The sequence below is a fragment of the Pelodiscus sinensis genome, chromosome 30, assembly GCF_052426305.1.
Source record: "Pelodiscus sinensis isolate ZL-2025 chromosome 30, ASM5242630v1, whole genome shotgun sequence".
NCBI lineage: Eukaryota > Metazoa > Chordata > Testudines > Trionychidae > Pelodiscus > Pelodiscus sinensis.
In genome coordinates this window covers 16,391,379-16,410,304 of record NC_143081.1, presented here as the reverse complement: position 1 = coordinate 16,410,304, position 18,926 = coordinate 16,391,379, and the positions used below count along the sequence as shown (strand labels likewise).

The 18,926-nt window shown below is 74.2% G+C and overlaps 1 protein-coding gene across 1 annotated transcript; it reads left to right on the top strand.

The window, feature by feature from the left end:
• Nucleotides 1-2,153: 2,153 nt before the first annotated feature.
• Nucleotides 2,154-18,760, top strand: PARP2 (poly(ADP-ribose) polymerase 2). The gene is given in 19 exon segments (XM_089774466.1): nucleotides 2,154-2,302; nucleotides 3,742-3,879; nucleotides 3,961-4,079; nucleotides 4,252-4,464; nucleotides 5,278-5,406; nucleotides 5,916-5,968; nucleotides 5,970-5,987; nucleotides 6,586-6,636; nucleotides 7,871-7,967; nucleotides 9,271-9,346; nucleotides 12,446-12,630; nucleotides 13,713-13,851; nucleotides 15,210-15,273; nucleotides 15,362-15,496; nucleotides 16,736-16,860; nucleotides 17,141-17,240; nucleotides 17,444-17,542; nucleotides 18,056-18,180; nucleotides 18,439-18,760. Coding segments are annotated over 18 exon segments (2,025 nt in total). The 5' UTR covers nucleotides 2,154-2,302; nucleotide 3,742; the 3' UTR covers nucleotides 18,599-18,760.
• The last annotated feature ends 166 nt before the right edge of the window (nucleotides 18,761-18,926 follow it).

The following is an 18,926-nucleotide window of genomic DNA, read 5'->3' as shown; positions in this document are numbered from 1 at the left end:
CCCAAGGCCTTCGCCCAGCGCTCCCACCTGGCCGTGCACAGCCGCACCCACACCGGCGAGTGCCCCTTCCCTGCCCCGCCTGCCCCAAGGCCTTCGCCCAGCGCTCCCACCTGGCCGTGCACAGCCGCACCCACACCGGCGAGTGCCCCTTCCCCTGCCCCGCCTGCCCCAAGGCCTTCGCCCAGCGCTCCCACCTGGCCGTGCACAGCCGCACCCACACCGGCCAGCGCCCCTTCCCCTGCCCCATCTGCCCCAAGGCCTTCGCCCAGCGCTCCCACCTGGCCGTGCACGGCCGCACCCACACCGGCCAGCGCCCCTTCCCCTGCCCCATCTGCCCAAGGCCTTCGCCCAGCGCTCCCACCTGGCCGTGCACGGCCGCACCCACACCGGCGAGCGCCCCTTCCCCTGCCCCGCCTGCACCAAGGCCTTCGCCCAGCGCTCCCACCTGGCCGTGCACGGCCGCACCCACACCGGCCAGCGCCCCTTCCCTGCCCCACCTGCCCCAAGGCCTTCGCCCAGCGCTCCCACCTGGCCGTGCACGGCCGCACCCACACCGGCGAGCGCCCCTTCCCCTGCCCCATCTGCCCAAGGCCTTCGCCCAGCGCTCCCACCTGGCCGTGCACAGCCGCACCCACACCGGTGAGCGCCCCTTCCCATGCCCCGCCTGCCCCAAGGCCTTCGCCCAGCGCTCCCACCTGGCCGTGCACGGCCGCACCCACACCGGCGAGCACCCTTCCCCTGCTCCATCTGCCCAAGGCCTTCGCCCAGCGCTCCCACCTGGCCGTGCACGGCCGCACCCACACCGGCGAGCACCCTTCCCCTGCTCCATCTGCCCAAGGCCTTCGCCCAGCGCTCCCACCTGGCCGTGCACGGCTGCACCCACACCGGCGAGCGCCCCTTCCCCTGCCCCACCTGCCCCAAGGCCTTCGCCCAGCGCTCCCACCTGGCCGTGCACGGCCGCGCCCACACCGGCGAGCGCCCTTCCCCTGCCCCAACTGCCCCAAGGCCTTCGCCCAGCGCTCCCACCTGGCCGTGCACGGCCGCACCCACACCGGCCAGCGCCCCTTCCCCTGCCCCACCTGCCCCAAGGCCTTCGCCCAGCGCTCCCACCTGGCCGTGCACAGCCGCACCCACACCGGCCAGCGCCCCTTCCCCTGCCCCGCCTGCCCCAAGGCCTTCGCCCAGCGCTCCCACCTGGCCGTGCACAGCCGCACCCACACCAGCGAGTGCCCTTCCCCTGCCCCGCCTGCCCCAAGGCCTTCGCCCAGCGCTCCGACCTGGCCGTGCACGGCTGCACCCACACCAGCGAGCAACCCTACGCCTGCCCCGAGTGCGGCCGCCGCTTCCCCGCCGCTCCAACATGGTGGTGCACTAGCGCACCCACGCCCGGGCTGCTGCCGTCCGGGGGGGCCCTGGAGACTGGGAGCCTGGATCCCGGCCCTGTCTCTGGCACCCGGCCCTAGCGCCCTGCTCGCACGTCGCCACGGGACAAGCGGGCTGGCGGTGGGCCGGCCGCGGCAGCGGGAGGAATTGGGACAGGAGCCATGCTGGCACCTCCGGGCCCACTCGCCGGGCGCCGCCAGAGCCGGCCTGTGCAGGGAGCCAGGCGCTAACTCCACCGCTGGAGAGGGGCTGGCCACCGGGCTCTTTGCCAGCCCCTGGCTCTGCCGTGCGGGGCGGGCCGGGGGCTGCAGCTGCGTGCAGGGAGGGGGAGCCGGGCGCACATTTGGAAATAAGCCTGGGTACCCTTTGCAAGAGGATCCCCCTTTGCTCGGCCCCAGGGCCCTCGTCCCACGGGGAAGCCCCCACCTTGTCACGCCCAGCCACGGGCTTGTGGGCCATGGGGGAGGGGGGGAAACGCTCTTCCCAGCATGCACTGGGAGTGTAGTGCCCACCCCTGGTCCGTAGCAGATCCCTGTGCCCAGGGGGAAGAGTCTGGGGAGAAGGAGAGAAAATCTGCATGGGGGTAGCTAGAGCGAAGTGCTTTACCTTTCGGGACTATATAAACCTCCAGGGACACAGAATTTTTAGTTCATGATGAGGAGGTGGTGAGATTCCCAGCGTGCTCTGCGGTGCATGCAAATCAGTCCTCAGGCGGTGCACGGCCAGGGTCCCGGCATGCCCCGCGCTCCTTATGCAAACGACAGAACTCCGCCCACCAAGGGGGTCTGGCCGGGAGGTTTAGGGGGCGTGGCGCATGCAAATGAGATCCATGCAAATGAAGTGAGGCGGGGCTGTGCGAGTTTCCTCGCTTCCGGGAACGTCCGCAGGAGCGCGCGCTGGTGGGACCCACCACTCCCAGGTTGGGGGGGCTGGGATACTGGGTGGGGGTGCAGAGCAGGGGGCACTGGGTGGGGGTGCAGAGAAGGTGCAGGGGCACTGGGTGGGGGTGCAGAGCAGGGGGCACTGGGTGGGGGTGCAGAGGGGGTGCAGGGAAGGTGTAGGGGGCACTGGGTGGGGGTACAGAAGGGGATGCAGGGGAGGTGCAGGGGGCACTGGGTGGGGGTGCAGAGCAGGGGGCACTGGGTGGGGGTGCAGAGCGGGGTGCAGAGCGGGGTGTAGGGGTGCACTGGGTGGGGGTGCAGAGCGGGGTGTAGGGGGCACTGGGTGGGGGTGCAGAGGGGAGGTGCAGGGGGCACTGGGTGGGGGTGCAGAGCGAGGTGCAGGGGAGGTGTAGGGGTGCACTGGGTGGGGGTGCAGAGGGGGTGCAGGGGAGGTGTAGGGGGCACTGGGTGGGGGTGCAGAGCGGGGTGTAGGGGTGCACTGGGTGGGGGTGCAGAGGGGAGGTGCAGGGTGCACTGGGTGGGGGTGCAGAGCGGGGTGCAGGGGGCACTGGGTGGGGGTGCAGAGCGAGGTGCAGGGGAGGTGTAGGGTGCACTGGGTGGGGGTGCAGAGCGAGGTGCAGAGCGGGGTGTAGGGGTGCACTGGGTGGGGGTGCAGAGGGGAGGTGCAGGGGAGTGTTGGGGTGCAGAGGAGGGTTCTGGACAGTACAGGGGGTGTAGAGAGGGAGGGTTCTGGGGCAGTGGGATGGGGGTGCAGAGCGTGGCCTTGGGAAGTGCAGCAGAGGAGGCCTGGGGGGAGTTCTGGGGGTGGCAGAGGGGGAGAGGTACTCTGCAGGGGAGTTGATCTGGGAGCAGGGAGGGAAGGTGCTGGGCAGGTTGCGGGGGCAGGGGGCTGTGTGGCTCGAGGAGGGCCCCAAGGCTGGGGAAGGGAACTGGTATGTGGGGTGCTAACTCAATTGGGGGGGGATGGTCCATACAAGGCTTTATGGATCTCTGTGGAGCGGTCTGTATAGCGCTATATGGCCTGTGTGTGGGGGATGGGTCCCGGGAGGATGGACTGTACAGGACTGGCTACATGGCTTGTGGGGGGGGGATATACGGATCGCAGTCTAATGGTCCGTATGGAGCTATATGGCCCGGGAGCATACGGATCGCAGTCTAATGGTCCGTATGGAGCTATATGGCCCGCGAGCATACGGATCGCAGTCTAATGGTCCATATGGAGCTATATGGCCCGGGAGCATACGGATCGCAGTCTAATGGTCCCTATGGAGCTATATGGGCCGAGAGCATACGGATCGCAGTCTGATGGTCCGTATGGAGCTATATGGCCCGGGAGCATACGGATCGCAGTCTAATGGTCCGTATGGAGCTATATGGCCTGAGAGCATACGGATCGCAGTCTAATGGTCCGTATGGAGCTATATGGCCTAGGGTCTGCCCTTTCTGCCCCTGCCAGGATGAGCCGGAGGCGGCGGGCGGCCGAGGCGGGAGACGCGGGCCAGGCCCTGGAGCTGCGCTGGGAGTGGCAGGACCCCGGGGGCTCCTGGCATCGTTTCGCGCCCGAGGAGAGCGAGGTGCTGACGCAGGCCGCCAGGTCAGTGCCCGGGGAGGGGATGCCGGGGGACTGGGGTGGGGGAGGAGTCCCAGGCCCTGAGCCACGTCCGTCTCCCCCCAGGGCGGGGAAGGCCAGCGTGTCCGTGGGCTCCCGCGTGGACCTGCGGCGCATGGTGCAGCGCGACGGACGGACGGGGCAGGACAGACCGGTGGCAGCCGCCGTCCGGGACCAGGACTCCTGTGAGTGGCCGGGGGGAGGGGAGACACAGCCTGGGGGCTGGGAATACGGCGCCCGGGGGGAACGGCCGGCGCTGCCCCCGGACGCTGGGCCCCACGGAGCTGTGGGGTTCCCTCGCCCCGTCGGGGCCGTGGGTCTGCGCGGCAGGGCGCTAACGAGATGCCTGCGGCCCAGATTTCGTGTGGAGCTGGCAGGGGGACGAGGCGGGGCAGTGGCTGCCCTACCCTGCCGACACCTGCCTGGCGCTGGAGGGGGCGCGGCGCGGCGACGGGGGGCCCGGCCTGGAGGTGACGCTCGGCCGCACCCGCTACACCTTGGACACGACCCGGATGACCCAGACCAACCTCCGAACCGGGTACCAGCGCCGGATGGAGCGGAGGGAATCGGGTACGGAGGGAGTCCGGACGCCTGCCTGAGAGAGGAGAGTGGGTCTAGTGGTCAGAGCAGGGGCTGGGAGCCAGGACTGCTCTGTGTGGGGAGCGGGGTCTAGTGGTCAGAGCAGGGGGCTGGGAGCCAGGACTGCTCTGTGTGGGGAGCGGGGTCTAGTGGTCAGAGCAGGGGGCTGGGAGCCAGGACTGCTCTGGGAGGGGAGTGGGGTCCAGTGGTCAGAGCAGGGGGCTGGGAGCCAGGACTGCTCTGGGAGGGGAGCGGGTCTAGTGGTCAGAGCAGGGGGCTGGGAGCTAGGACTGCTCTGTGTGGGGAGCGGGGTCCAGTGGTCAGAGCAGGGAGCTGGGAGCCAGGACTGCTCTGGGTGGGGAGTGGGATCTAGTGGTCAGAGCAGGGGGGCTGGGAGCCAGGACGGAGCCAGGACTGCTCTGGGAGGGGAGCGGGGTCTAGTGGTCAGAGCAGGGGGGCTGGGAGCCAGGACTGCTCTGGGAGGGGAGCGGGGTCTAGTGGTCAGAGCAGGGGGCTGGGAGCCAGGACTGCTCTGGGAGGGGAGCGGGGTCCAGTGGTCAGAGCAGGGGGCTGGGAGGGGAGCAGGGTCTAGTGGGTAGGGCTGGGTCTGTGGGCAGCCACAGGAAGTCCCTGGCTGGTGAGGCGGGTGCGGGGGGGGGAGGCCTTGTTACTCATTCATCGTCCCCTGGGAGCCGGCGGGCGGACAGGACGCCGGGGCAGTGACAGGGCACATGAGCCGGCTGAGATGCGCCCAGCTCTGGGGCGCAGCCCCCACCCCTCACCTCTGGCCCGTCCTCTCCACAGACGCAGCGGATGACGACGGAGGGTCTGAGCCCAGCTCCGGCCCTGGCTCCTCGGCCCCCCTCCAGCCCCCAGCTCCGAAGAGACGCCGCAAGGGGGGACCGTGCCCCGACCCCGGGCGAGAGGACACAGGTGAGGGGCGGGGAGCTACAGGCCCTCGCTCGGCCCCCCTCTCCCGCCAGCCCGGGCCCAGCCGCAACCCGTGGGAGCCGCCCGTTGGGGGGGCGGGAGCGGCCCCTGGCTGCCGGACGGGCCCCACGGACCAGGCGCACGCCGGACGGCGTTCCCCGCGGCCCTGAAACCCGCAGCGCCCCGGGGACCCAGCGGCGGGGCTGGGGCGCTCGGGCCCTGCGGCAGCTTTCGGCCTGTCGACCCGGCCCCGAGCGACCCGCCCGCGCTCTGAGTAGGGGCACCTGGCTCTGCGCACGGCCCCACGGCCCCAGGCAGGCGGGTGACCCCAGCCGGGCAGCCGGCCCCTCGGCCAGCTCTTCTGCGGCTCTTGGCGGGTCGGACACGGGCGTCCTCCCGCCTCCCCCAAACGGGCGCACGGCTGGGGCCCGGCTCCGCGGTCCCCGTAGGGCACGGCCCAGGCTGGCTCTGGCCCCGCCCGGACGCCTCCGACCCCCGTCTGTCGCCCCCAGAGGTCGTCAAGACCCTGATTGTGAAGGGGAAGGCGCCGGTGGACCCCGAGTGCCTCGGCTAAACTGGGCGAGGTAACGCGAGTCGCCTTGCGCACCAGCCAACAGGCCCCGTCCCTGCCCCGCCTGAGCCACCCCACCCAGCCCTGCGGTGGGGGTGGGAGCCAGCGCCCCTCCCCGTTCCCTGCCCCGGGGAGGGGGACCCAGCGGTGGGGGGGGTGGGAGCCAGCGCCCCTCCCCGTTCCCTGCCCCGGGGAGGGGGACCCAGCCCTGCGGCGGGGTGGGAGCCAGCGCCCTCCCCGTTCCCCGCCCCGGGGAGGGGGACCCAGTGCTAGGGGGAACAGGCCCCCGCCCCATTCCCCGCCCCAGGGAGGGGGACCCAGCGCTGGGGGGGGAGCCAGTGCCCCTCCCCATTCCCCACCCCGGGGAGGTGGGACCCAGCGCTAGGGGGGAACAGGCCCCCTCCCCGTTCCCCGCCCCGGGGAGGGGGACCCAGCGCTAGGGGGGGACAGGCCCCCTCCCCATGCCCCAGGAGGTGGGACCCAGCGCTGGGGGGGAGCCAGTGCCCCTCCCCATTCCCCGCCCCAGGGAGGTGGGACCCAGCGCTGGGGGGGACAGGCCCCCGCCCCATTCCCCACTGGGGCCGGCCCCGGCTCAGGGTCTCTCCCCGCAGGCCCACGTGTATTGCGAAGGGGACGACGTCTATGATGTGATGCTGAACCAGGTGAGTGGGAGACCCCCCCCCTTTCCCGGCCCTGACACCCGGCTGGGGGGCTGCGAGGAGGCTGGGGGGCTGCGAGGGGACCCCCCCTTTCCCGGCCCTGACACCCGGCTGGGGGGCTGCGAGGAGGCTGGGGGGCTGCGAGGGGACCCCCCCTTTCCCGGCCCTGACGCCCGGCTGGGGGGCTGCGAGGGGACCCCCCTTTCCCGGCCCTGATGCCCGGCTGGGGGGCTGCGAGGGGGCTGGGGGGCTGCGAGGGGACCCCCCTTTCCCGGCCCTGATGCCCGGCTGGGGGGCTGCGAGGGGGGCTGGGGGGCTGCGAGGGGACCCCCCTTTCCTGGCCCTGACGTCCGGCTGGGGGACTGCGAGTGGGCTGGGGGGCTGCGAGGGGACCCCCTTTCCTGGCCCTGACGTCCGGCTGGGGGGCTGCGAGGGGGTGGGGGGCTGCGAGGGGACCCCCCTTTCCCGGCCCTGACGTCCGGCTGGGGGGGCTGCGAGGAGGCTGGGGGGGCTGCGAGGGGGCTGGGGGGCTGCGAGGGGACCCCCCTTTCCCGGCCCTGACGCCCGGCTGGGGGGCTGCGAGGGGTGGGGGGGCTGCGAGGAGACCCCCCTTTCCCGGCCCTGACGCCCGGCTGGGGGGCTGCGAGGGGCCTGGGGGGCTGGGAGGGGACCCCCCCTTTCCCGGCCCTGACGCCCGGCTGGGGGGCTGCGAGGGGCCTGGGGGGCTGCGAGGGGACCCCCCCTTTCCCGGCCCTGACGCCCGGCTGGGGGCTGCGAGGAGGGTGGGGGGCTGCGAGGGGACCCCCCTTTCCCGGCCCTGACGCCCGGCTGGGGGGCTGCGAGGGGCCTGGGGGGCTGCGAGGGGACCCCCCCTTTCCCGGCCCTGACACCCGGCTGGGGGGCTGCGAGGAGGGTGGGGGGCTGCGAGGGGACCCCCCTTTCCCGGCCCTGACGCCCGGCTGGGGGGCTGCGAGGGCCTGGGGGGCTGCGAGGGGACCCCCCCTTTCCCGGCCCTGACGCCCGGCTGGGGGGCTGCGAGGAGTCTGGGGGCTGCGAGGGGACCCCCCTTTCCCGGCCCTGACGCCCGGCTGGGGGGCTGCGAGGGGCCTGGGGGGCTGCCAGGGGACCCCCCTTTCCCGGCCCTGACGCCCGGCTGGGGGGCTGGGAGGGGCCTGGGGGGCTGCGAGGGGACCCCCCTTTCCCGGCCCTGACGTCCGTCCTGTCTCCCCGTCCCCAGACCAACCTGCAGTTCAACAACAACAAGTTTTACCTGCTGCAGCTGCTGGAGGAGGCCGGGACACGGAGCTACAGCGTCTGGATGCGCTGGGGGCGCGGTGAGCGGGGCGGGGGCTGGCCCGGGGGGACCCTGGGAGGGGCAGGGGGGCGCGGTGAGCGGGGTGGGGGGCCAGCCCGGGGGGACCCTGGGGGGAGGGGCAGGGGGTGCTGGGGGTGCGGTGAGCGGGGCGGGGGCCGGCCGGGGGACCCTGGGGGGAGGGGCAGGGGGGCGCTGGGGGCGCGGTGAGCGGGGCGGGGGCCGGCCGGGGGGACCCTGGGGGGAGGGGCAGGGGGGCGCTGGGGGCGCGGTGAGCGGGGCGGGGGCCGGCCGGGGGACCCTGGGGGGAGGGGCAGGGGGCGCTGGGGGCGCGGTGAGCGGGGCGGGGGCCGGCCGGGGGGACCCTGGGGGGAGGGGCAGGGGGCGCTGGGGGCGCGGTGAGCGGGGCGGGGGCCGGCCGGGGGGACCCTGGGGGAGGGGCAGGGGGCGCTGGGGGCGCGGTGAGCGGGGCGGGGGCCGGCCGGGGGGACCCTGGGGGGAGGGGCAGGGGGCGCTGGGGGCGCGGTGAGCGGGGCGGGGGCCGGCCGGGGGGACCCTGGGGGGAGGGGCAGGGGGCGCTGGGGGCGCGGTGAGCGGGGCGGGGGCCGGCCGGGGGGACCCTGGGGGGAGGGGCAGGGGGCGCTGGGGGCGCGGTGAGCGGGGCGGGGGCCGGCTGGGGGACCCTGGGGGGAGGGGCAGGGGGCTCTGGGGGCGCGGTGAGCGGGGCGGGGGCCGGCCGGGGGGACCCTGGGGGGAGGGGCAGGGGGCTCTGGGGGCGCGGTGAGCGGGGCGGGGGCCGGCCGGGGGACCCTGGGGGGAGGGGCAGGGGGCTCTGGGGGCGCGGTGAGCGGGGCGGGGGCCGGCCGGGGGGACCCTGGGGGGAGGGGCAGGGGGCTCTGGGGGCGCGGTGAGCGGGGCGGGGGCCGGCCGGGGGGACCCTGGGGGGACGGGCAGGGGGCTCTGGGGGCGCGGTGAGCGGGGCGGGGGCCGGCCGGGGGGACCCTGGGGGGAGGGGCAGGGGGCTCTGGGGGCGCGGTGAGCGGGGCGGGGGCCGGCCGGGGGCCCTGGGGGAGGGGCAGGGGGCTCTGGGGGCGCGGTGAGCGGGGCGGGGGCCGGCCGGGGGGCCCTGGGGGGAGGGGCAGGGAGCTCTGGGGGCGCGGTGAGCGGGGCGGGGGCCGGCCGGGGGCCCTGGGGGGAGGGGCAGGGGGCTCTGCGGGCGCGGTGAGCGGGCCGGGGGCCGGCCGGGGGACCCTGGGGGGAGGGGCAGGGGGGCGCTGGGGGCTGGGCGGGGGGGCTCCCCCCTCACCACGTCTGCGTCCCTGCAGTGGGGCGGCCGGGCCAGCACGCGCTGGAGTCCTGCGCCGGGGACCTCGCCCGCGCCAAGGAAATCTTCACCAAAAAGTGAGTCTGGCCCCTCGTGGCCCCCCGCCTCCTCCCCCCTCACGGCCCCCGCCCCCCCGCCTCCTCCTCCCCTCCCCTCCCGCCCCCTCACCTCTCCCCTCCCCTCCCCTCGCGGCCCCCTCGCCCCCTCACCTCACCTCACCTCTCCCCTCCCCTCGCGGCCCCCCCGCCCCCTCACCTCTCCCCTCCCCTCGCCTCGCGGCCCCCCCGCCCCCTCACCTCACCTCTCCCCTCCCCTCGCGGCCCCCCCGCTCTGCACGTGGACAGCCGCCCCCCGTGAGTGTGAACCCCAAACCCCCTACAGCCCCCCCGTCACCCCAACCCCCCTACAGGCCCCCCCTCACCCCACCCCCTACAGCCCCCCGTCACCCCAAACCTTCTACAGCCCCCCGTCACCCCAACCCCTCCCACAGCCCTGTCTGCACGTGGACAGCCGCCCCCCCGTGAGTGTGAAACCCCCAAACCCCCTACAGCCCCCCCACATCACCCCAACCCCCCTACAGCCCCCCCACGTCACCCCAACCCCCCCCCGCAGCCCTGTCTGCACGTGGACAGCCGCCCCCCGTGAGTGAACCCCAAACCCCCACAGCCCCCCGTCCACCCCAAACCCCTAGAGCCCCCCGTCACCCCAACCCCCCTACAGCCCTCCCGTCACCCCAACCCCCCTACAGCCCTGTCTGCACGTGGACAGCCGCCCCCGTGAGTGTGAACCCCAAACCCCCTACTGCCCCCCCGTCCCCCAACCCCCCCCACAGCCCTCCGTCACCCCAACCCCCTACCAGCCCTGTCTGCACGTGGACAGCCGCCCCCCCGTGAGTGTGAACCCCCCCAACCTCCTACAGCCCCCCCACGTCACCCCAACCCCCTACCAGCCCCCCCGTCACGCCAACCCCCCCCCCCACAGCCCTGTCTGCCACGTGGACAGCCGCCCCCCGTGAGTGTGAACCCCCAAACCCCCTACAGCCCCCCCGTCACCCCAACCCCCCCCCCACAGCCCTGTCTGCACGTGGACAGCCGCCCCCCCGTGAGTGTGAACCCCAAACCCCTACAGCCCCCCGTCACCCCAACCCCCCCCACAGCCCTGTCTGCACGTGGACAGCCGCCCCCCGTGAGTGTGAACCCCAAACCCCTACAGCCACCCCGTCAACCCAACCCCCCCCACAGCCCTGTCTGCAAGTGGACAGCCGCCACCCCCGTGAGTGTGAACCCCCAAGCCCCCTACAGCCCCCCGTCATCCCAACCCCCCCCACAGGCCCTGTCTGCACGTGGACAGCCGCCCCCCGTGTGAACCCCCAAACCCCCTACAGCCCCCCCGTCACCCCAACCCCCCCCCGCAGCCCTGTCTGCACGTGGACAGCCGCCCCCCCGTGAGTGTGAACCCCCAAACCTCTACAGCCCCCCGTCACCCCAACCCCCCCACAGCCCTGTCTGCACGTGGACAGCCGCCCCCCGTGAGTGTGAACCCCCAAACCCTCTACAGCCCCCCGTCACCCCAACCCCCCCCCGCAGCCCTGTCTGCACGTGGACAGCCGCCCCCCCTGAGTGTGAACCCCCAAACCCTCTACAGCCCCCGTCACCCCAACCCCCCCCCCGCAGCCCTGTCTGCACGTGGACAGCCGCCCCCCGTGAGTGTGAACCCCCAAACCCCCTACAGCCCCCCCGTCACCCCAACCCCCCCCCACAGCCTGTCTGCACGTGGACAGCCGCCCCCCGTGAGTGTGAACCCCCCAAAACCCCCTACAGCCCCCCGTCATCCCAACCCCCCCCACAGCCCTGTCTGCACGTGGACAGCCGCCCCCCCGTGTGAACCCCAAACCCCCTACAGCCCCCCCGTCATCCCAACCCCCCTACAGCCCCCCGTCACCCCAACCCCCCCCACAGCCCTGTCTGCACGTGGACAGCCGCCCCCCGTGAGTGTGAACCCCCAAACCCCCTACAGCCCCCCGTCACCCCAACCCCCCCCACAGCCCTGTCTGCACGTGGACAGCCGGCCCCCGTGAGTGTGAACCCCCAAACCCCCTACAGCCCCCCCACGTCACCCCAACCCCCTACACCCCCCCGTCACCCCAACCCCCCCGCAGCCCTGTCTGCACGTGGACAGCCGCCCCCCCGTGAGTGTGAACCCCCAAACCCCTACAGCCCCCCCATCACCCCAACCCCCCCCTGCAGCCCTGTCTGCACGTGGACAGCCGCCCCCCCGTGAGTGTGAACCCCCAAACCCCCTACAGCCCCGCCGTCACCCCAACCCCCCCCCCGCAGCCCTGTCTGCACGTGGACAGCCGGCCCCCCGTGAGTGTGAACCCCTAAACCCCTTACAGCCCCCCCGTCACCCCAACCCCCCCCGCAGCCCTGTCTGCACGTGGACAGCCGGCCCCCCGTGTGTGAACCCCCAAACCTCCTACAGCCCCCCTGTCATCCCAAACCCCCCCGCAGCCCTGTCTGCACGTGGACAGCCGGCCCGCCGTGTGTGAACCCCAAACCCCCTACAGCCCCCCCACATCACCCCAACCCCCCCCACAACCCCCCTAGAGCCCATCCCACCCCCCGTCTGCACATGGCTATCCGCCCCCCACGAGTGTGAACCCCAAGCCCCCTAGAGCCCATCCCACCCCCCGTCTGCACATGGCTAGGCGGCCCCCCTGAGTGAACCCCAAGCCCCCTAGAGCCCATCCCACCCCCCGTCTGCACATGGCTAGGCGGCCCCCCTGAGTGAACCCCAAGCCCCCTAGAGCCCATCCCACCCCCCGTCTGCACATGGCTAGGCGGCCCCCCTGAGTGAACCCCAAGCCCCCTAGAGCCCATCCCACCCCCCGTCTGCACATGGCTATCCGCCCCCCACGAGTGTGAACCCCAAGCCCCCTATAGGCCATCCCACCCCCCGTCTGCACATGGCTATCCGCCCCCCACGAGTGTGAACCCCAAGCCCCCTATAGGCCATCCCACCCCCCGTCTGCACATGGCTAGGCGGCCCCCCACGAGTTTGACCCCCTGACCCCTCACAGCCCTGGGAGCCGCCCCTAAGACCTGCCATCGCCCCCCAGTCCCTGTGAGCCCCCGGGCTGGCGTGGCCCCGGGTCCCGGCCCTGGTGGGGGGGGCAGCTGGCAGACCCGTAACCCCCCCGCCCCCCAGGAGGAGGATTCGGGGTGCGCGGGGCCCCCCCGGCCCGAGCCGGCCTCGCGGCTGGACGCCCGGGTGCAGGCGCTGCTGGGGCTGGTCTGCGACCTGCGGGCCATGGAGGAGATGGTGCTGGAGATGAAGTACGATGCCAAGAAGGCGCCGCTGGGTGAGCCGGGGGGCCAGGGGAGCTGATGGTGGGACAGTCCCGGGGCAGGTTGGGGGGCCAAAGGGGCGGGGTCTCCAAGAGGTGGCGGGTCGGAGGGGGAATCCGGGGGTGGGTGCCCGTGTCTCTGACCCGCTCCCCCAGGGAAGCTGACGACGGAGCAGATCCGGGCCGGGTTGGGGGTCCCGGGGGCGGGGTCTCAGAGGTGGGGGTTCGGAGGGAGGCCCCGGGGGGGCGGGGTCTCTGAGGTGGGGGTTCGTAGGGGGCGGGGTCTCTGAGGTGGGGGTTCGTAGGGGAAGTCCCGGGGGCGGGGTCTCAGAGGTGGGGTCTCGGAGGGGGGGTTCGGAGGGGAGTCCTGGGGGGCGGGGTCTCGGAGGGGGGGTTCGGAGGGGGTTCTGGGGGGGGGCGGGGTCTCGGAGGAGGGGTCCGGGGGCGGGGTCTCGGAGGGGGGGTTCAGAGGGGGGGTCCCGGGGGCGGGGTCTCAGAGGTGGGGGTTCGGAGGGAGGCCCCGGGGGGGCGGGGTCTCTGAGGTGGGGGTTCGTAGGGGGCGGGGTCTCTGAGGTGGGGGTTCGTAGGGGGGTCCCGGGGGCGGGGTCTCAGAGGTGGGGTCTCGGAGGGGGGGTTCGGAGGGGAGTCCTGGGGGGGCGGGGTCTCGGAGGGGGGGTTCGGAGGGGGTTCTGGGGGGCGGGGTCTCGGAGAGGGGTCCGGGGGGCGGGGTCTCGGAGGGGGGGTTCAGAGGGGGGGTCCCGGGGGGGCAGGGTTCAGAGGGGGGGTCCCGGGGGGCGGGGTCTCGGAGGGGGGGTTCGGAGGGGGTCCGGGGGGCGGGGTTCGGAGGGGGGTCCCGGGGGGCAGGGTCTCGGAGGTGGGGTTCAGAGGGGGATCCCGGGGGGCGGGATCTCGGAGGTGGGGGTTCAGAGGGGGGGTCCCGGGGGGCAGGGTCTCGGAGGGGGGTCCCGGGGGGCGGAGTCTCGGAGGCGGGTCCCGGGGGGCGGGGTCTCGGAGGGGGGTTCCGGGGGGGCAGGGTCTCGGAGGAGGGGTTCGGGGGGTCCCGGGGGTCAGGCGGCGGCGCTGACCCGCTCCCCCAGGGAAGCTGACGGCGGAGCAGATCCGGGCCGGGTTCGAGTCGCTGCGGAAGGTGGAGCTGGTCCTGCGAGCCGGGGGTGCCCGCTCCGCCCTGCTGGAGGCCTGCAACGAGTTCTACACCCGCGTGCCCCACGACTTCGGGTCAGCCCCTGCGCCCCCCCCGCCGCCCCCCTGTGCCTGCCCCGCCCCGACTCAGAGCCCTTGGACTGGCAGGGACCTGGAGGCAGGACCCGGCCCCCCCGACCAGCGGGTCCCAGGCTTTTCGGCGTCGCCCCCCTTTTCATTTGTAAGACGCCCCCATCCCCCGCCAAAAAACCAGCAGAACGGGGTGGGATTGATGGGGGGGGCGGCTCAGTTGCCTTGTGCCCCCCCAGGAATTTCTTCACCCTCCCCCCCCCACACACACACGTTGTCTGGCTCCCCACACGCCGGCTCAGGCCGCCCACACTCCTGTGGCTTTCGGTGCCCAGCGTCCCACGGCTGCCTCCCTAGACCCTTCTGCAGGGCTCCTTCCTGGACAGGGGGATCCCCTGCCTCTCCCGCTGATCACCCCTCCCTGCCCCCCAGCCGCCGCCCCACTGATCACCCCTCCCTGCCCCCCAGCCCCTGCCCCACTGATCACCCCTCCCTGCCCCCCAGCCCCTGCCCCACTGATCACCCCTCCCTGCCCCCCAGCCGCCGCCCCACTGATCACCCCTCCCTGCCCCCCAGCCCCTGCCCCACTGATCACCCCTCCCTGCCCCCCAGCCGCCGCCCCACTGATCACCCCTCCCTGCCCCCCAGCCGCCGCCCCGCTGATCACCCCTCCCTGCCCCCCAGCCGCCGCCCCGCTGATCACCCCTCCCTGCCCCCCAGCCCCCGCCCCGCTGATCACCCCTCCCTGCCCCCCAGCCGCCGCCCCGCTGATCACCCCTCCCTGCCCCCCAGCCGCCGCCCCGCTGATCATCCCTCCCTGCCCCCCAGCCCCTGCCCCGCTGATCACCCCTCCCTGCCCCCCAGCCCCTGCCCCGCTGATCACCCCTCCCTGCCCCCCAGCCGCCGCCCCGCTGATCACCCCTCCCTGGCCCCCAGCCGCCGCCCCGCTGATCACCCCTCCCTGCCCCCCAGCCCCTGCCCCACTGATCACCCCTCCCTGGCCCCCAGCCGCCGCCCCACTGATCACCCCTCCCTGGCCCCAGCCCCTGCCCCACTGATCACCCCTCCCTGCCCCCCAGCCTCTGCCCCACTGATCACCCCTCCCTGGCCCCAGCCCCTGCCCCACTGATCACCCCTCCCTGGCCCCCAGCCCCTGCCCCACTGGTCACCCCTCCCTGCCCCCTGGTCACCCCTCCCTACCCCCCAGCCGCCACCCCACTAGTCACCCCACCCTGCCCCCCAACCTCTGCCCCCCAACCTCTGCCCCACTGATCACCCCTCCCTGCCCCCCAACCTCTGCCCCACTGATCATCCCTCCCTGCCCCCCAGGCCCCGCCCAACTGATCACCCTTCCCTGCCCCCAGGCTCCGGCCCCCACCGCTGATCCAGACGGAGCAGGAGCTGCAGGAGAAGGCGCAGCTGCTGGAGGTGAGCTGGGCAGAGGAGGAAGGGGGGGGGCAGAAATTTGTCTCCCCGCGTCCATCCGTCCCCCCAACCGCTGTCTGCCCCCCCCCAGGCCCTGGGCGAGATCCGCATCGCCGTCCGCCTGGCCCGCTCGGAGCTGCAGGACCAGGAGCACCCGCTGGACCGGAGCTACCGCACCCTGGGCTGCGAGCTCCGCCCCCTGGAGCGGGACTCCGCCCACTTCCAGGTCAGTGGAGGGGGAGGCCAGGCCGGGCCAGGGAGCAGTGTGGGGTCCGGCAGGGGAGGGGAGCAGTGTGGGGTCCGGCGGGGGAGGGGAGCAGTGTGGGGTCGGGCAGGGAGGACGGGGGAGGGGAGCAGTATGGGGCAGGGCGAGGGAGGGGAGCAGTGTGGGGCAGGGCGGGGAGGACGGGGGAGGGGCGCAGTGTGGGGTTGGGTGAGGGAGGGGCGCAGTGTGGGGGAGGACGGGGGAGGGGAGCAGTGTGGGGCCGGGGAGGGGAGCAGTGTGGGGTCGGGCAGGGAGGACGGGGGAGGGGAGCAGTGTGGGGCAGGGCGGGGGAGGGGAGCAGTGTGGGGTCGGGCGGGGAGGACGGGGGAGGGGAGCAGTGTGGGGCGGGGGAGGGGAGCAGTGTGGGGTCGGGCGGGGAGGACAGGGGAGGGGAGCAGTGTGGGGCAGGGCGGGGGAGGGGAGCAGTGTGGGGTCGGGCGGGGAGGATGGGGAGGGGAGCAGTGTGGGGCAGAGCGGAGGAGGGGAGCAGTGTGGGGTCGGGCAGAGAGGACGGGGGAGGGGAGCAGTGTGGGGTGGGGAGGGGAGGACAGGGGAGGGGAGCAGTGTGGGGCAGGGCGGGGGAGGGGAGCAGTGTGGGGTTGGGCGGGGAGGACGGGGAGGGGAGCAGTGTGGGGCAGGGCGGGGAGGACGGGGGAGGGGAGCAGTGTGGGGTCGGGCGGGGAGGACAGGGGAGGGGAGCAGTGTGGGGCAGGGCGGGGGAGGGGAGCAGTGTGGGGTCGGGCGGGGAGGACGGGGGAGGGGAGCAGTGTGGGGCAGGGCGGGGGAGGGGAGCAGTGTGGGGTTGGGCGGGGAGGACGGGGAGGGGAGCAGTGTGGGGTTGGGCGGGGAGGATGGGGGAGGGGAGCAGTGTGGGGCAGGGCGGGGGAGGGGAGCAGTGTGGGGTCAGGCGGGGAGGACGGGGGAGGGGAGCAGTGTGGGGCAGGGCGGGGGAGGGGAGCAGTGTGGGGTCAGGCGGGGAGGACGGGGGAGGGGAGCAGTGTGGGGCAGGGCGGGGGAGGGGAGCAGTGTGGGGTCAGGCGGGGAGGACGGGGGAGGGGAGCAGTGTGGGGCAGGGCGGGGAGGACGGGGAGGGGAGCAGTGTGGGGCAGGGATGCCAGGCGAGGGGGTGGTGCAGAGGGGCGCTGGCGGGGGAGGGCTGCACTTGGGGGGCAGGGCTTGTCTTAACCCCCGCCCCCCCAGGTGCTGGAGCAGTACCTCCTCTCCACCCACGCCCCGACCCACCGGGACTACTCCATGGAGCTGCTGGAGGCCTTCACCCTGCGCCGGGCCGGCGGGCCCCCCTTCCACGACAGCCTGCCCCACCGGTGAGGGGGCGGCGGGGCCGGGCACACACTTTGTCCCACCTGAGGGGCTCCATGTGTCGGGGCTCCCCTCAGTGAACCCTTCCACCCCAGCCAGGCACAAGGGAAACTGAGGCAGGCAGCAGCAGGGCACAAGCCTGGTCGCGGGAAAGGGATGGGTGGGGGGAGGGGTTGGATCCCAGCTGGTGGGGGGAGGGCAGGGCACGGACGGGCACTGGGGCGGAGAGAGGTGGGGAGGGGGGCTGGGAATGGGACTCGACTCACCCCCCTTCCCCGTCCCCAGGACGCTGCTGTGGCACGGCTCCCGCCTGAGCAACTGGGTGGGGATCCTGAGCCAGGGGCTGCGGGTGGCCCCCCCTGAGGCCCCCGTCACCGGCTACATGGTGAGACCCCCACGGCCGCCTGAGAACCCCCCCCCCTTCCCCTGCCTGCCCCCTTCCCAATTTCTGCCTGTTCCCCCGTCCCTGGCCTCTGCCTGCCCCCCACCCCTGGCCCTGCCCCCCTCCCTGGCCCCCATCCCAGCTCCCTGCCCCCACCCCCTTCCCGGAACCCCCCGGCTGCTCACCCCCCCCCATCTGCCCTCCAGTTCGGGAAAGGCATCTACTTCGCTGACATGTCGTCCAAGAGCGCCAACTACTGCTTCGCCTCCCGCCAGCGCGCCGTGGGGCTGCTGCTGCTGTGCGAGGTGAGAGCCCGCCGCGGGGGGCAGGGCCAGTGGGGAGAGCAGGGGAGAGAGCCTGGGCAGCTGGGGGAGGGGGCCCAGCTGGGGTCTCGGGCTGGGGGGGGAGAGGGCCCAGCTGGGGTCTCGGGGCGGGGGGGGAGAGGGCCCAGCTGGGGTCTCGGGGTGGGGGGCCCAGCTGGGGTCTCGGGGGGAAGGGGAGGGGGCCCAGCTGGGGTCTCGGGGCGGGGGGCCCAGCTGGGGTCTCGGGCCGGGGGGGTTAGGGCCCAGCTGGGGTGTCGGGGGGGGGGGAGGGGGCCCAGCTGGGGTCTGGGGGGGCCGGGGGGGTTAGGGCCCAGCTGGGGTGTCGGGGGGGGAGGGGGCCCAGCTGGGGTCTGGGGGGGGCCGGGGGGGTTAGGGCCCAGCTGGGGTGTCGGGAGGGGGAGGGGGCCCAGCTGGGGTCTGGGGGGGCCGGGGGCGTTAGGGCCCAGCTGCCTGCTCTCCCCGGGCAGGGCAGCAGACGGGGCCGTCCCGTTGCAGGTGGCGCTGGGCGAGAGCCAGGAGCTGCTGGAGGCGAACCCCGAGGCCGGGAAGCTGCCCCCCGGCAAGCACAGCACCAAGGGGCTGGGGCGGCTGGCGCCGGACCCCACCAACAGCGTCCTGCTGTGAGTACGGGGGGGCCAAGGGAAGGGGGTTGCAGGGGCCCCAGGAGAGGCTGGTTTGGGGGGCCTGGACCCAGTTTTGTTTGTGCCCACAGAGGAGCCAAGGGGGCCAGAGACAGGCTGCCCCCCCCACGCCAGGCTGGGCGGAGAGACGCGGGGACCCCGGCCCCACCCGCTGCCCCCTCAGGGCCCTGGCGGGAGGCGGGGGAGGGAGCCGCCAGCCCCTCCAGCGGGTGACCCCCCTCCTGGCTCTGCCCCCAGGGACGGGGCCCTGGTGCCGCTGGGGCCGGCGGTGGAGACGGGCGTGTCCAACCCCCACGGCTACACCCTCAACTACAACGAGTTCGTGGTCTACGACCCGGGCCAGGTCCGGCCCCGCTACCTGCTGCAGGTCGGCTTCTGCTTCGCCCCCCTGTGGTGAGGGGCCCCCGCCCCGGGGCGACTTGTCGGCTTCTGCTTCGCCCCCCTGTGGTGAGGGGCCCCCCCGGGGCGACTTGTCGGCTTCTGCTTCGCCCCCCTGTGGTGAGGGGCCCCCCCCCCCGGGGCGACTTTCTACCCCAATAAAGGAGGATCCCGCCCGCCACGTCCCTGCTGCAGGTCGGCTTCTGCTTCGCCCCCCTGTGGTGAGGGGCCCCCGCCCTGGGGCGACCTTCTACCCCAATAAAGGAGGATCCCGCCCGCCACGTCCCTGCTGCAGGTCGGCTTCTGCTTCGCCCCCCTGTGGTGAGGGGCCCCCCCGGGGCGACTTG